Raw genomic sequence first — 16,894 nt, 5'->3', positions numbered from 1 at the left:
GAACAGCTGCAATTAGTAATCAGAACATAGAATGTATGAAGCAAATCAAGGAAAACTGGATGTCATCAAAAATGAAATGGGACACTTGAAGATCAATATCCTAGGAACTGCATAGGTGAGCTGAAATGGATTCATTAGCCATTTTGAATCCTACGATCATATGCATGGTCTACTATGCCAGGAACAACAACTTGGAGAAGAATGGCGCTGCATTCTTCATCAAAAAGAATATCTCAATGTCTACCCTGAAGTACAACACAGCCAGTGGTAAGTTAATATCCATATGCCTACAAGGAAGACCAGTTAATAAGACTATTATTCAAATTTATACACTATCCACAAATGCTAATGATGAAGAAATTGAAGATTTTATAAACTGCTACAGGTTGAAATTGATCAAATATGCAATCAAGATGCATGGATAATTTACACAGGAATCAAATAAACTACATCTGTGGAAAGATATGATAAAGAAGCTCAATATTATCAGTCAAGACAATGCCAGGAGCCAACTGTGGAACAGACCAGCAATTGCTCATGTGTAAGTTCAAGCTGAAGCTGAAGAAAATCAAAACAAGTTTAGTAAAGCCAGAGTATGACCTTGAATACATCACACCTAAATTTAGAGACAATCTCAAGAATAAATAGGATGCACTGAACACTAATGATCAAAGCCCTGAAGAACTGTGAGAAGACAACAAGGGCATCAGAAATGAAGAGAGTGAAAGATCATTAAAAAGGCACTGTGCCTCTAGGGCTCCAGATAACGTTACAAAGAACGGGAACTACAGAACACTTAATTGTGCTCATGCAGAACCTGTACATGCATTAAGATGCAGTTGTTCAAACAGAATAAGGGAATACTGCATAGTTTAAAATCATAAAGGTGCACATCAGGGTTATATCCTTTCACCTCACTTATTCAGTCTGTATGCTGAACAAATGATCTAAGAAGCTGGACTGTATGAAGAAAAACAGGGCATCAGGATTGGAGAAAGATTCGTTAACAACCAGCAAAATGCAGATAACATAACCTTACTACAATTGAAGACGACTTGAAGTACTTACTAATGAAAGTCAAAGACTACAGTCTTCAGTATGGATTACCAGAATATAAAAAAAGCTAAAATCCTCACAACTGGTCTGATAAACAGAATCATGATAAATTGCAAAGAAATTGAAGTTGTCAAGATATCTTTCTACTTGTATCAACAAGGAGCCCTGGTGGTACAGTGGTTAAGAGCTCAACTGCTAACCAAAAGGTCGGCAGTTCAAATCCACCAGCAGTTCCTTGGAAACCCTATGGGGTAGTTATACTATGTCCCATAGGATTGCTATGAGTTGGAATTGACTGGATGGCAATGGGGTTTTTTTTTTTTTGGTTGATTCAACAAGCAATGCCCATGAAAGCAGCAGTCAAGAAATGACATACTGCATTGGGAAAATCTACTGCAAAAGACATCTTTAAAGTGTTAAAAAGCAAAGATGTCACTTTATTGACTAAGGTGTGCCTGCCCCAAGCCATGGTATTTTCAATCACCTCATATGCATGTGAAAGCTGGACAATGAAAAAGAAGAATTGATGCATCTGAATTTGGTTTTGGTGAAGAATGCCGAGTTTACCATGAACTGCCAGAAGAACAAATTCGTTTTAGAAGAAGTACAGTCAGAATGCTCCTTAGAAACAAGGATGGTAAGACATTGGCTTACTTACTCTGCACACGTCATCAGGACAATTGCTAGAAAAGGACACAAGGTTTGGAAAAGCAGAGGGTCAGCGAGAACGAAAGAAAACCTCCTTGAGAGACTGATACGTCAGCTGCAACATACCAACAACTGTAGGGATGGCACAGGACCGGGCAATGTTTCGCTCTGTTATATATAAGGTCCCCATGAGTCAGATCAGAGTTGACTGCTACTAATTAACAACATTGTTAAGAATGCAATTCTCCCTTAAATTGATCCACAGAGTCAATGCAATCCCAATCAAAATCTCAGCAGGTTTTTCTTTTGTAGAAATCGACATGCTGATTCTTTTAATATGTAAGTAAATGCAAATAACCTAAATTAATTTGCAAAAAGAACATAGAGCCCTCACGCTACCTACTTTCAACACTTATGCAACGCTTACTATAAAGCTACAGTAATCGAGATTGTTTGATATTGTGAAAAGATATACATATACATATAAATCAAGGAAAAGACTAGAGAATTCAAAAAATAATCCACACATATAAATGGTCAACTGATTTTCAAGTTAGGTGCCAAGGCAATTCAATTGTGGGGGAAAAAAAAACTTCAATAAGTGCTAGGATACTAGATAGTTACACAGAAAAAAACGAATGTTACTATCTCACACTATTTACAGAACTTATCCTGCGGTGGCTCATAATATGAACTAAAGCTATCCAATTTCTAGAAGAAAACAGAATAACTTTGAGGGATAAGCCTGGAATATCTTGTTGTGACATCAAAAAATATGACGGAGGCATGTCAAAAGGACTCAGAAGCCATCTTTAGGGGCTTCCACCCACCAAAACTGAGACAATTTGAACATGAAACAACAGCAGAAACAGCAAAAAATACATGTGCAGGTATACATGTATGTATGTAGGCATATATGTGTATAGGTATGTATATACGTGTATACATACAGGTGTATGCATATGTAAATGTATATGCACCTATGTGACTATATACACATACATTCACATACATAATAAAGCACATACGGTCATAGTTACAGAGACTTCTTAGACATAACCAAATACCTCACAGGATTGGATTTTTGGGTTTGAAGGATTAGGACCATAGTCTCATAGGATATCTCAGTCAACTGCATAATACAGTTCATAAAGTTATGTTTTACATCCCAATATGGTGAGTAGTGTCTGGGGTTTTACAAGCTTGTGAGCGGCCATCTATGATACAACTATTGGTCTCTACTTCACCTGGAGCAAGAGAAAAAGAAGGAAACCAAAGACTCAGAGAAGAAACTAGTCTACAGGACAAACAGTCTATGTGAACCATGTCCTCATCTACCCTAAGACCAGAAGAACTATATGGTGCCCAACTACCACTACTGACTGTTCTAATCAGGGCCACAATAGATGGATCCTGACAAAATGGGAGAAAAATGTGGAGCAGAACCGCAAATTCCTACAAAAAAAAAAAAAGCCTACCAGACTGGTTGGGACTGGGGGACTCCCCGAGATTATGGATCTGAGATACTTTTCAAACCCTGAACTGAAACTAACTTGAGGTTCCTTTGTAGATAAATACCAAATTGGATCACAAAAAAATGAGTATCACCTGTGAGTACTGTACTGCTTTAAAAAATCACCTATTTGAGACCAATGGAGTCCTGGTGGCACAGTAGTTAAGCACTCAGCTGGTAATGGAAAGGGCGATGGTTCTAACCTACCAGCGGCTCTGCAGGAGAAAGATGTAGCAGTCCTCATCCGTAAAGATTTACAGCCTTGGAAACCCTGTGGGGCAGTTCTACTCTGTCCTATACGGTTGCTATGAGTTGGACTTGACTTGATGGCAATGGATTTTTTTGAAACCAAATGGTCAACAATTACTTTAAAACGAAGATGAGAATGTAAGGGTGCAGGGAAACTAGATGAATGGAAAAGGAACAATCAAAATGGAAATACAGAAAAGTTCATGCATTGTGAAAAATATAACCAATGTCACTGAACAACCTGTGTAAGAAATTGTTGAATGAGAACCTAAACTGCTGTGTAAATCTTCATCGAAAATACAATAAAATATTACTTAAAAAAAAAAAGAAGTCTGAAAGACAAAGAAAGGCTGAGTAATCATTCTTGAATAAAGGAGACTAAAAAGACTTATCAACTAAATGAAGTATATGCTCCTGGACTGGGCCCTGTCCTAGAGGGGAAGAAAATGCTATGAAGGATATTAGTGGGACAACTGATAAAGTGAAATTGGCCTGTAGATTAAATGAAAGCAGTGAAGTTGATAACCGTACTGGGGTTACATGGAGGACACTCTTTGAAGTAAAGGAATATGAGGTTTGCAACTGTCCCTCAAATGGTTTAGAAAATAAATAAGACATGTATGTGTGGAGAGAATAAAAAAGCAAATGGGGCAAAATGTTAGAAATTGATGAATTCTGACAAAGGATATACAGGAAAGTTCTACTTCTAACTTTTCTATAGGTAAGAACTTATCACGAAATAAAAACTGTGTAGGAGGAGAGGAAGCATGGCATAATGGAAAGAAGATACACCTCTCTGATTGTACTGCCTCCTCTCTCCAATATGCAGTTAAAATCTGCCCTATCAATTAATTACCCAGGGTTGTTACAAGGTTAAGATGCAAATAAAAAAATTATATCAGGCCTGGTTAAGTGATAAAAAAAAAATTATGTAATGGAGTTGGGAGGAAGAAGATGGAGTGTCAAAAATTCAAGTTATAGTAAGAAGAATAATAAAGACCATTCCATGGTATTTTCTTTGCTGTCATTTCACGACCTAAAATTCAGTCCGGAGAGAAGTAATGTGCCGCTGTCCCCACTGATCCCCGACTTCTCTTGCTGCCACAAGTATGAATCCAAAGTGAGTGGAAGAACTTCTGTAGGGGCCATGGGAGTCAGGGGCACACGCTGACGCAGGTCCTTTGTCAGGATAACTTAAATGTGACATTGACAAAGTGACAGGCTCTACACTTGACTCAAGCCTCACGTTTTTCTAAACTATGGTTTAGGTGAAAAAACATTCTGACAGTTTCAGAAAAGAGCCCATATTTTACTCAGCAGGGTCATATCTTACCGATTTGTGATGATATCATCCCAGATGCTCATTGGGTCCATTTTAGCATCAGGGTATCTGTTCATCCAGGTTTTTAGAAGTCTCTTAAGGGGAACTTGGGATGTTAAGTTACCTAAAAATAATATTAAAGGATGACTGTATTCATTGCTTAATGACAAGACCAACTGACAAAGCCACTAGTAAACAGAAATATAAATTTCTTATCCAAATTAAAAACAAATCCATGAAAAAAAAAAACTTGCATTTTATTCCACAAAAAAACGTAAAGTTATTGTGCTAAATCTAATATGTTCTGACATTAAACTCAATTACTAAGGGATGTAAAGATGGGGAAATAAGCATGTGTAATTCATTTACTACATTAACAAGCTTAGAAGAGCTGGGCTCAAAATTTGGATCTTTTACTTAGTAGCTTAGGCCAATCATGTAATCCCTCTAAACCTCTAGAAAAGGAGGATAAAAAAACCTACAAAAAACTAACATAAAGAGATTAACATAGCTCCCGGAAAATGAATGATACCTCAGTAGTGACACATACTTGCAAAATAATTCTCCAAGTTTAAAACAGAGTACAATCGTGTAGACAGACGAATACTAATTTTCTGTTACTACCCTGAAAAGTATCTTTCATATTTAACTATTTGGGACAAGGAAATCCTGGTGAGGTAGTGGTTAAGTGCTATGGCTGCTAACCAAAAGGTCGGCTGTTCGAATCCACCAGGCGCTCCTTGGAAGCTCTATGGGGCAGTTCAACTCTGTCCTACAGGGTCCCTATGAGTCGGAATTGACTCAGCAGCACTGGGTTTGGTTTGGTTATTTAGGACAAAATTAAAATTCAGAGTTACAACTAATGAATTTCACCTTTGCAAAGACTGACTCTTTCCTTTAACGTCTTTGATGGTTTCCCATAGGTACCAGGATAAAATCCACCCTCTCCTGACACAAAGACTTTCGTGGTCTGGGCATTGACACCGTAGCCTCACTTCCCCACAGGCCCTGGACACCTGGCACCAGTTACAGTTACCTCTGGAGACACTGGAGCAGACACGCTGCAAACCCCACTCCATTTCCACATTCAACTGAGAACTTTCCTCCAGGAGGCCACTGCCAGCTCAGGCCAGGTGAGGCCTCCTCACTTGTTTCACATGGTACGCCTTGCACTCTTCCTCAGCAGGAGCCACACTTAGTCAAAACCACCCATCTGCTTATCTCTTACTTGGCTTTACGTCCCCAGTGCCCACAATAGTGCTTAACCATTTTAAACATTTAGTTCATTGACCTCAAAAATAAAATTCATTGAATGAACTCAAAACAGTTTCTTACCCATACGTTAAGAAATATGCACTTTCACTGAGCAAAAAATCACCTGTTAAAACTCTCTCAGTTACAAAAGAAGAACATAATGGTAGTTTAAAAATTTACCTGGTTTGCTTATAAAGCTGATAAACTCCTGAATTTCTGTTAAAGCTTGTACAGACTGCAACTTGGTAAGTCTACTTCTGTGTAAGAGGACATCAATACTGGAATAAGTCTGGAAAAAAAGCATGTTTATCATTCAGTTTACTATTTTAATTTTGTTTTTAAATAATTTATGGAGGTAAAATTCAAATAACATAAAATTAACCAGTTATTTAGTACATCACAATGTTACACAGCCCCCACCTCTATCCAGTGGTGGCAAAACACTTCCATCATTACCAAGAAAAATCCTTTACCCTATGACATAGCCACTTCTCCCCATTCCCTACACTCCCACCATTCCCTACACTCCCAGCCCCTGGCAACCACCTCTGTTTTCTGTCTCTGTGGATTTATCTATTATGGATATTTAATGTAAATGGAATCGTACAATATATAACCCTTTCTGTCTCTGTGGATTTATCTATTACGGATATTTAATAAAAATGGTATCATACAATATATAACCCTTTCTGTCTCTGTGGATTTATCTATTACGGATATTTAATATCAATGGAATCGTACAATATATAACCTTTCTATCTGCCTGCCTTCACTTAGCATAATGTATTTGAGGTCCACCCATGTAACAGTGTGTACCAAGACTTCACTTCTCTTTATGGATAAATAATATTTCGGACATACGACAATCTGTTTATCCATACGTCTGCTGATGGACATTCAGGCTATTTCCACCTTTTGGCTATTGTGAATAGTGCTGCTGTAAACATGTGCATACATGTACTTGTTTAAGTTCCTGTTTTCAGTTCTTTGGGGTATGTACCTAGGAATGGAATTGCTGGGTCATTTGGTAATTCTAAGTTAAGCTTTCTGAAGAACCATCAAACTGTTTTCCGCAGTGGCTGCATCATTTTACATTCCCATCAGCAATGCACGAGGGTTTCCACATCCTCACCAACACTCGTCAATTTTTCTTTTTTTTATTCTAGTCATCCTAGAGTGTGAAACTACACCTCACTGTGGTTTAGATGTGCATTTCCCTAATAACTAACGATGCTGACCATCTTTTCATGTGCTTTTTGGCTGTTTGTATATGTTCTCTGGAGTAATGTCTACTCAAGTCCTTTGCCCACTTTTAAATTGGGTTGTTTGTCTTTTTGTTCGTGAGTTGGAAGCGTTCTTAATATTTTCTAGGTGCTAGGTCTTTATCAGATATGTGCTCTGCAAATATAGTCCGCCATTTTGTAGACTGTCTCTTCACTTTCTTGACAGTGTCCTTAATTCACTGAAGTTCTTAATAGATGAAATCCAAGTTATCTATTTTTGTTGTTGCTGTTGCTCATGCTTTTGGCGTCATATGTAAAAATCCTACTACTTTAACTTTTAAGATAGTTCTCTAAAACATGAAATACATCAAATACCCTACAAGTATATTAGTCATACAATATGTCTCATAGTGATTAAAAATTAAGTCAAAGAAGCAATCAACAAATAGCTTAAATTTTTTATTATAATTAAGATTTCAAATTATATTTCATTCCAATGAAATCAATAAAACTGATACAATCAGCTATCATTGCCTCTATTTGTCACCAATTTTTAAAAATCAGAGTATCCATTAATTGGGAGAAGCAGAGCCAAGACATCGTACTAGTCAGACACACTAAGCCATCCCACTGCAACAAAGACCCGAAAAATCAAGTAAAATAGATACAGATATCAATCCTGGAACTCTGAAGCTGGAATGAAAGGATAAACTATTAGATGGAAATCCACTCAGAAGGAGAAACTAGAAAATGTCAAAGAAGTAGAGATATGGAGTGGAGGTTCCCAGTCAAACAGCATGACAGAGTGTGGCCATCTTGGAATAAAGCTAACAAATCCCTCATGCAGAAAGGTGCCTCAACTGAATTCCCAACAGCAGATAGAAATACAGCATGAACATACGTAGGGCTAAGTATGATCATGTTTCCTGGCTGCAACTCAAGGAGGAGCCCAGACTTCCTCACCCAGTAACAACAAGAGCATGTGCCTTCAACCCGTTACCCCTCTGGTGAACAGTGGCAAGAACCAGCCCATCCTCACAGCCTCAACTGCTGGGAACAAAAGTATCAAGACATCCTATTACCCTCCTCCATATAACGCCTCTGCCCCTGCCTTCACCCCCCTCCTACCTCTTTCCTCCACCCTGCTGGGTGGACCCCAGAATCCTCCACACTGGCTTGGGTCCTGTCTCACCACACCCCATGGCAAGGAGGTCAACCTGCCCATAACCCAGGCCCCTCCCTGCTGGTCTTCGCCTCAGCCTGCTATGGCCCTGTTTGAGACCCTGCTCCAAACCAGTTCATGCTGCAGACAACCAACCCTACTTCATCCTTTCCCTGCCTGCTGGGCATGCCCTGCTGCACCATACCTAAGTGACCAGCCCTGCATACCCAAATAAGATGATAGGAACTATTATGCCCATAGATGAGCAAACAATAAAGAACGGCCAGCCCACATGCCCAGATATAACCAACCAAAACAAAAAAGCAGGGCAAAACAAACAAACCTACAATCAATAAAAAAATAAAGAAAATAATTCCTAAATGTCTCGAAGACAGCAGACAATATCAAAACATTAAAAAACTGGGATAAGATGGCTCCAGTAAGTGACTAAAATAAAGCACTTGATGGCCTTCCAGCAGAAGAAAAGGCACTGGGACTGCCTGGTAGGGAATTAAAAAAGTCTTTAATATTCAGAGCTTACTAAGAGATTAGGAAAAGGGTTAAGGAAAACACAGACAAAACCATGGAAAACACAGACAAAACCAACCAAAACAGCCAAAATCAAGGACAACACAAAGCAACAAAAGAATTCAGGAAAATAATACATGAACCAAAAATTGAAATAAATAAACAATTAGAAATCATAAAAAGCAGCAATTACAAATCCAAAAGATAAATGACAAAATTTCAGAAAGGTTTTAGGAGCAAATTTGAAACAATGGAAAATAGGATCAGTGAAATTGAAGACAAATCCATGGACATCACTTTGAGGAAAACTCAGAAAAAAGAATGAAGAAACCCTGAGAATGATGTGAGATACAATCAAAAGCAAAAATCTGTGAGTGACCAGAGTCCCAGAACAGCGGGAGAAAATAGAAAACACAGAGAGGATCACTGAAGAGCTGCTGACAGAAAACTTCCCTAATATCATGAAAGATGAAAAGCTGACCATCCAAGAAGCTCATCAAACCCCATATAGGATAGGTCCCAAAAGAAAATCACCAAGGTATATTATAATCACACTCACTAAAACCAAAGACAAACAAAACCTTGAAAGAAAAAAAATTGCCAACCAAGAAAGATATATCCTGCAAAACTCTCAATATGTGAAATTAGGACATTTCCAGATAAACAGAAAATAAGGAAATTTGTAAAAACCGAAATTAAAGAATTATTAAAGGGAGTTTTTTGGTTAGAGAACCAACATCAGACAACAATCTGAATGTACGACAAAGGCCAGTATCAGCCAGATACTGACCTAGGTAAAAAAACGTTCAAGATTAAAAAAAAAAAAAACTAGAAGATTTAAAACAGGGAACTAGAGATGTCATCTGTAAATGACAACATCAGGAGAGTAAAAAGTGGAATATGTGGTTAGGTATAAAACTTTCAAACGGAGACAAAGGCAAGGCAATATCAAATAATAAAAGACTGATTAAAACTTAGCAAGATTAAGGGTAAATTTCAAAGTAACCACAAAGAAAGTTAACAAACCTACTCATTAATATGAAAAAGAAAAACATAAAGTCTCAGTAAACATGAAATCGACAACAAAAGAAACAAAAAGAAATTCCACAAACAGGAGGAATTCAGCACGAGCGTAAGAAGAACGGAGAAAACGTATACCACAAAAAAGCACTACAGAATAACAGCAATAAACTCACACCTATTGATAACCACACTAAATGTAAGTGGCTTAAATGTACCTGTAAAGAGACAGCGACAGAACAGAGAAAAAAAACATGACTCATCAATACGCTGCCTACAAGAGAAACATTTATACACAAAGACATAAATATATTAAAAATCGAAGGATGGAAAAAAAGATATCAAACAAACAGCAATCAAAAGAGCAGGAATGGAATACTAATCTCAGATACAATAGACTTTAAAAGAAAAATCCATCACTAAAGACAAGGAAGGACATTATATAATGCTTAAAGGGACAATACACCATGAGGACATAACCATAATAAATATCTATGCACCCAACGACAGGGTTCCACAATACATAAACTCTAACATCACTGAAAAGAGAAACTGACAGTTCCACAATCTTAGGAGACATCAACCCACCACTCTCAGTAAAGCACAGAATATCTAGAAAGAAACTCGGCAAAGATACAGAAGACCTAAAGGCCATAATCAACCATCTTGACCTCACAGACATATATGAAACACTCCACCCAACAGCAGTAAAGCATACATTCTTCTCCAATGCACGTGGAATATCCTTCAGAATAGACCACATCATAGGCCAGAAAGCAACCCTCAACAAAATGCAAAATATTGAAATAAAGCATATTCTCTGATCACAATGCCACAAAAACAGAATAACAGAAATAGCAAGAACGAAACAAAAACAAAAAACATTAAGACTGAATAACATCTTGCTTAAAAACCACTGGGTAATAGAAGAAATCAAAGATGGAAATAAAAAATTTCTACAATCAAATCAGAAGGAAAGGACATAATATCAAAACCTCTGGGACATAGCAAAAATAGTACCAGAGGTTAACTGACAGCAACAGATGCACACATCAAAAAAGAAGATAGGGATAAAATCAAAACATTAGCCCTACAACTTGAACAAACAGAAAGAGAACAACAACAACAAAAAGCCCACAGCAACCAGAAGAAAGGTAATTATATAGATTAGAGCAGAAATAAATGAACTAGAGAATAAAAAAATAATAGAAAGAGCCACCAAAACCAAAAGTTGGTTCCTTGAAAGGATCAACAAACTCAACAAACCATTAGCCAAACTGACAAATGTAAAACAGGAGAAGCAAATAACCCAAATAAGAAATGAAACGGGGGACATCCCAAGAGACCCAGCTGAAATAAAAAGGATCATAACAGAGTACTATAAAAAACTGTACTCCAACAAATTGGAAAACCTACAGGAAATAGAAAAATTTCTAGAAACACACTACTTACCTAAACTAACACAAACTGAGGTAGAAAATCTGAACAGACCCATAACAAGAGAAGAGATTGGAAAGGTAATAAAAAACACTCCCAACAAAAATTAGACCTGGGACACATGCCTTAACTGGAGAATTTTATCAAACATTCAGAGAAGAGCTTACACCAGTAGTAATCAAACTATTTCAGAACATAGAAAAGGAAGCAATACATCCAAATTCATTCTATGAAACCAGCATAATCGTGATACCAAAAGCAGACAAAAACATCATAAAAAGAAAATTACAAACCAGTATCTTTCATGAATATAGATGTAAAAGCTCTCAACAAAATTCTAGCCAATAGAATTCAGCATCATATAAAAAAAAAATAATACACTGCTACTAAGTGGGATTCATACCAGGTCCATAGCGATGGTTCAACGTTAGAAAATCAATCAACATAATCACCACATAAATAAAACAAAAGAACCACATGAACATCTCAATTGATGCAAAAAAAACAATTGATAAAGTCCAACACCCATTCCTGATAAAAATTCTCAATAAGATAGGAATAGAATGGAAATTTCTCAACATAATAAAGGGGATCTATTTATTTTTTTAATATGGGGTAGTTCTACTTTGTTCTACAGGGTCGCTATGAGTTGGAATCAACTCGACGGCAGTGGGCGGGGTTTTATATTAAACCAACAGCCAACATCATTTTTAATGGAAAGAGGCTGAAAACATTCCCCCTGAGAATGGGAACAAGACAAGAACGCCCTTTATCATCACTCCTATTTAACATTGTGCTGGAAGTCCTAGCTAGAGCAAAATGGCAAGAAAAAGAAATGAAGGGAATCCAAATTGCTAAGAAAGAAGTAAAATTATTCCTATTCATGGATGATATGATACTACACAGAGAACCCAAAAGACTCCACAAGAAAACTACTGTAACTAATAGATGCAGTAGAGCAGTAGAATACAAGATCAACATGCAAAAATCAGTTGGATTTCTATGCACCATATAAAGACAATATGAAAAGGAAATCAGGAAAACAATACCACTTATAATAGGCCCTAAAAAGACAAAATACTGGAGGTGAAGCCAACACGGCACTGTAGACAGGAGCACCACACTGCCCTCCACAGCAAAGACCAAAAAAACTAAGTAAAACAGAAATAATGTCAATCCTGGGACCCTAAATGTCAAATGAAGACATAAAGAACTCAACCAAGCACCAAACGGAATAAGAAACTGACAGAAACCAGAGAGCGAGGACAGATATGAGCGGAGATCCTGTATCAGGTAACGTAGCACCGATTCACCATCCTGGACTCCTGTCGGAGACCGGCAGACAGGGAGTACTGGACAGCAGCTTCACGGAGCTCCCAGCAGGAAAGAGAGCACCCAGTACCAGTGATATATGCTTTTCCACCCCCCATCTTTCTTCCCCCTGCTCAGTCTCTGTCCTTTCCCAGCGGGATGAGTGACCTCATCACAGGAGGTGCCAGCTCTATGCCGCATGGATTTGCCCCACCCACGCCAGCTGGGTCCTTCAGTGCAATTTCTTTGTTGCTAGTGTTGCTTTTTTTGGCTTCTTTTGTTTGTTTCCCCGCCTCTCACCTCCTCTGGCTCCTTTCTCTCGAACACCTGGCTCTGTGTGCTATCTTTGCTTCTTGACAGGCTGTGAAGTGCCGCTTGGCTGGGGAACTGCTTCCCTGGTCCACAGCGCCACACTGGTGAGATCCCTGGGGCCTTTTGTTCTTTCTTTTTTTTCTTTTTCCCTTTTCGTTTTTCTTTATTTCTCATCTCTCTCTACTTACCTTCTTTTCCTGTCTCCTGAATACCTGGCACTGTGTGCCATGTCCGCCCCTTCTAGCCAGGCTGTACTGTGCAGCTTGGGTGCCACATCCCCGGTCTGCACATATACACCAGTGGTATCCCTGGAAGCATTTCTTTTTTCTTTTTATGCTTACACTTTTTTCTCTTTCTTTTCTCCTTTTTGTCTTTCTTCATTTCTCACTTTCTTGTCTCTCTGTACTTACGTTTTTGCCTATCTCCTGTATACGTGGTGCTGTCTGCCACCTCTGCCCCTTCTAGCCATGCTGTACTGCTCAGCTTGGGAGCCACTTCCCCAGTCCATGCAGCCGTATTGATGGGATCTCTGGGGCCACGTCTTTTTTTTATTATTATTTTCTTTTTTCCTTTTTCTCTTCATTTCTCAGGTTCATCTCTACTTACCTTTTTTCCTGTCTCCTGAATACTTGGAGCTGCGTGCCATCTCCACCCCTTGTAGACAGGCTGTGCCCAAGGCCTGGAAGCCACTTCCCCAGTCACCGGTGGGATCCCTGGGGGCATTTCCTTTTTTAATTTTTATTTATTTCTTCTCTTTTTGTTTGTCTTCATTTCATGGTTTCATCTCTCTCCACTCCAATGACAGCCTCCCTCAGCACTTTTTTTCTTTTTTTTTTTGGCTCCTGCTTCTCTCTCCTTTCTCTTCTTCTCCATACCTATCTTAGCTCCACATAGCACAACCACCCCCTCCCTCCTGCCTACCTGTACCATGCACTGAACATTGCACCCCCAAGCAGCACAGGTACAGCCTACTGGAACCTGCCTTGCACTGACCCCTGGCCTGTACTGTTGGAACCAGTATGTGCCACAAACAACCCATATCCCAGCCCTTCCCCTTCAGCTGGACCTGACCTGCTGCACCGGAGCTGAGTGACTGACCCTGTCCATTGAACGAGGAGGTGAAAAGTATCATGCTTATAGACAAGCAAACAACAAAGAACACACAGTCTGCCTGCTGAGATATAAGCAACTAAAACAAAAAAGCAGGATGAAACAAACAAATCTATAATCAATAAACAGAGAAAATAACTACTGAATGTCCCGGAGAGAGGAGACAATATCAAAACATAAAATAACAGGATGGGATGGTTCCAGTAGGTGTCCAAAATAAAACACCAGATCATCTTCCAGCAGAAGGAAAGGCATTGGAACTACCTGATATGGAATTCAAATCTCTAATATTCAGAGCTATCCAGGAGTTAAAACAAAAAGTAGACAAAAATGAGAAAAAAATAGACAAATTCATGGAAAAAAAAGATTAAAAAATGCAAGAATTCAGGAAAATAATAAGGAACAAACGTCAAAATAAATTCACAACTAGAAATCATACAAAAACAACAATTAGAAATGCAAAAGATAGACAAGATTTCAAAAATTGACAGTGTCACAGAAGGTCCGAGGAGCAGGTTTGAAACAATGAAGACAGGATCAGCAAAACCGAAGACATATGTTTGAATACCACTTTGAGGAAAAATCAGACATAGGAACAAATAAAAATGAAGAAACCCTGAGAATGATGTGGCATATAATCAAAAGCAAAATTTTTCAAGCAATAGATGTTCCATAACAAAAGAGAGAAAATGGAAAACAAAGAGAGAATCATTGAAGAACTGCTGACAGAGAACTTCCCTAATATCATGAAAGATGAAAAGCTGACCATCCAAGAAGCTCAACGAACCCCATACAGGACAGACCCCAAGATAAAATCACCAATGTGTATCATAGTCACATTCACTAAAACCAAAGACAACGAATCCTGAGAGCAGCTTGAGAAAAACGAAAAATCGCATACACAGGGGAAACAATAAGACTCAATTCTGATCACTCAGCAGAAACCACGCAAGCAAGAAGGCAATGGAATGACATATATAAAACCTTGAAAGAAAAAAATTGCCAACCAAGAATAATATATCCTGCAAAATTCTAGTTCAAATATGATGGTGAAATTAGGACATTTCCAGATAAATAAAAATTACAGGAATACGTAAAAACCAAACCAAACTTACAAGAATTATTAAAGTGAGTCCTTCGGATTGAGAACAAACAATACCAGTTGACAGCCTGAATCTAGAATGCAACATTGTATACGCCAGATACCAACCTAGAAAATGAACTCTCAAGGAGTAGTGAAAACCAAAAAATTTACAACAAGGAACCAGAGAGTTTAATATGTAAATGACAACAATGTCAGAAGAGTAAAAGAGGGCATAAACAGTATAGATGTAGAACTTTCTAATGGAGAGGAAGGCAAGGTGATACCAAGCAATGATAGACTGGTTCAAACTTAAGAAGATATGGGTAAATTTCAAGGTAACCACAAAGAAAGTTAAATCTACTCGCCACTTCTGTTTAACATTGTGCTGGAAGTCCTAGCTAGCACAGTAAGGCAAGAAAAAGAAACAAAGGGCATCTGAATTGGTGAGGAAGAAGTAAAACTGCCTCTATGTGTGATGATATGATACCATACGTAGAAAACTCAAAAGACTCCACGAGGAAGCTCCTGGAACTAATAGATTCAGCAGAGTGGCAGGATACAAGATAAACATACAAAAATCAGTTGAACTCCTATACACCAATACAGAGAACAACAAACAAGAAACCAGGAAAACAATACCATTTAAAATAGCCCCTAAAAAAATAAAATACTTAGGAATAAATCTAGCCAGGGATGTAAACGATCTATACAAAGAAAACAACAAAATACTATTGCAAGAAACCAAAAGAGATCTACACAAATGGAAAAAAAATACCACGCTCATGGAGAGGTAGGCTCAACATTGTGAAAATGACAATTCTATTCAAAGCAATTTACAAATACAATGCAATCCTGATCCAAACACCAGCAATATTTTTTAAAGAGATGGAAAAACTAATCATTAACTTTAAATGGAAAGAGAAGAGGCCCCGGATAAGTAAAGCACTACTGAAGAAGAAGAATAAAGTAGTTGCACTACCTGACCTCAGAACCTACTATATAGCTACAGTAGTCAAAACAGCCTGGTACTGGTACCGCAACAGATACACTGACCGATGAACACAATTGAGAACCCAGATGTAAATCAATTTACCTATGTTCACCTGATCTTTGACAAAAGCCCAAAGTCCATCAAATGGGGAAAAAGACAGTATTTTTAACAAATGGTGCTAGCGAAACTGGATATCCACCTGCAAAAAAAATGAAACAGGACCCATACCTCACACCATACACAAAAACTAATTCAAAATCGATCAAAGACCTAAAGATGAAACCAAAAACTATAAAGATCATAGAAGAAAAAATAGGATAAACGCTAGAGGCCCTAATACACAACATTAACAGTATATAAACCATAACTAACAACACACAAACTCCAGAAGATAAGCTAGATAACTGGGATCTTCTAAAAATTAAACATTTATGCTCATCAAAAGGCTTCACCAAAAGAATAAAAAGAGAACCTACAGACTGGGAAAAACTTTTTGGCCATTATGAATCCGACAAAGGTCTAATCTCTAAAATCTACAGGAAAAATCCAACACCTCTATGACAAAAAGACAAATAATCCAAATAAAAAACAGGCAACGGAAATGAACAGACACTTCACCAAAGAAGACATCCAAGGGCTAAGAAACACATGAAGAAATGCTCGCAATCACTAGCC

General features: G+C 38.0%; 1 protein-coding gene across 6 annotated transcripts in view; it reads right to left on the bottom strand.

Annotated features, from left to right (window-relative positions):
• The window catches only part of PRKDC (protein kinase, DNA-activated, catalytic subunit), a 322,104-nt gene that overhangs the window by 86,453 nt on the left and 218,757 nt on the right, over positions 1–16,894 (bottom strand). For all 6 annotated transcript variants that reach the window (XM_064267698.1, XM_064267697.1, XM_003408313.4 and 3 more), the window contains 2 exons: positions 6,222–6,330; positions 4,800–4,911 (listed from right to left, as the gene is read on the bottom strand). In XM_064267698.1, the coding sequence (XP_064123768.1) occupies positions 4,800–4,911; positions 6,222–6,330 (221 nt within the window). The remainder of the gene's footprint in view (positions 1–4,799; positions 4,912–6,221; positions 6,331–16,894) is intronic.

Source organism: Loxodonta africana, chromosome 14 (assembly GCF_030014295.1).
Source record: "Loxodonta africana isolate mLoxAfr1 chromosome 14, mLoxAfr1.hap2, whole genome shotgun sequence".
Taxonomy (NCBI): Eukaryota; Metazoa; Chordata; class Mammalia; order Proboscidea; family Elephantidae; genus Loxodonta; species Loxodonta africana.
Note: the sequence above shows the minus strand (reverse complement) of the source record. Positions and strands in the feature narration are given on the sequence as shown.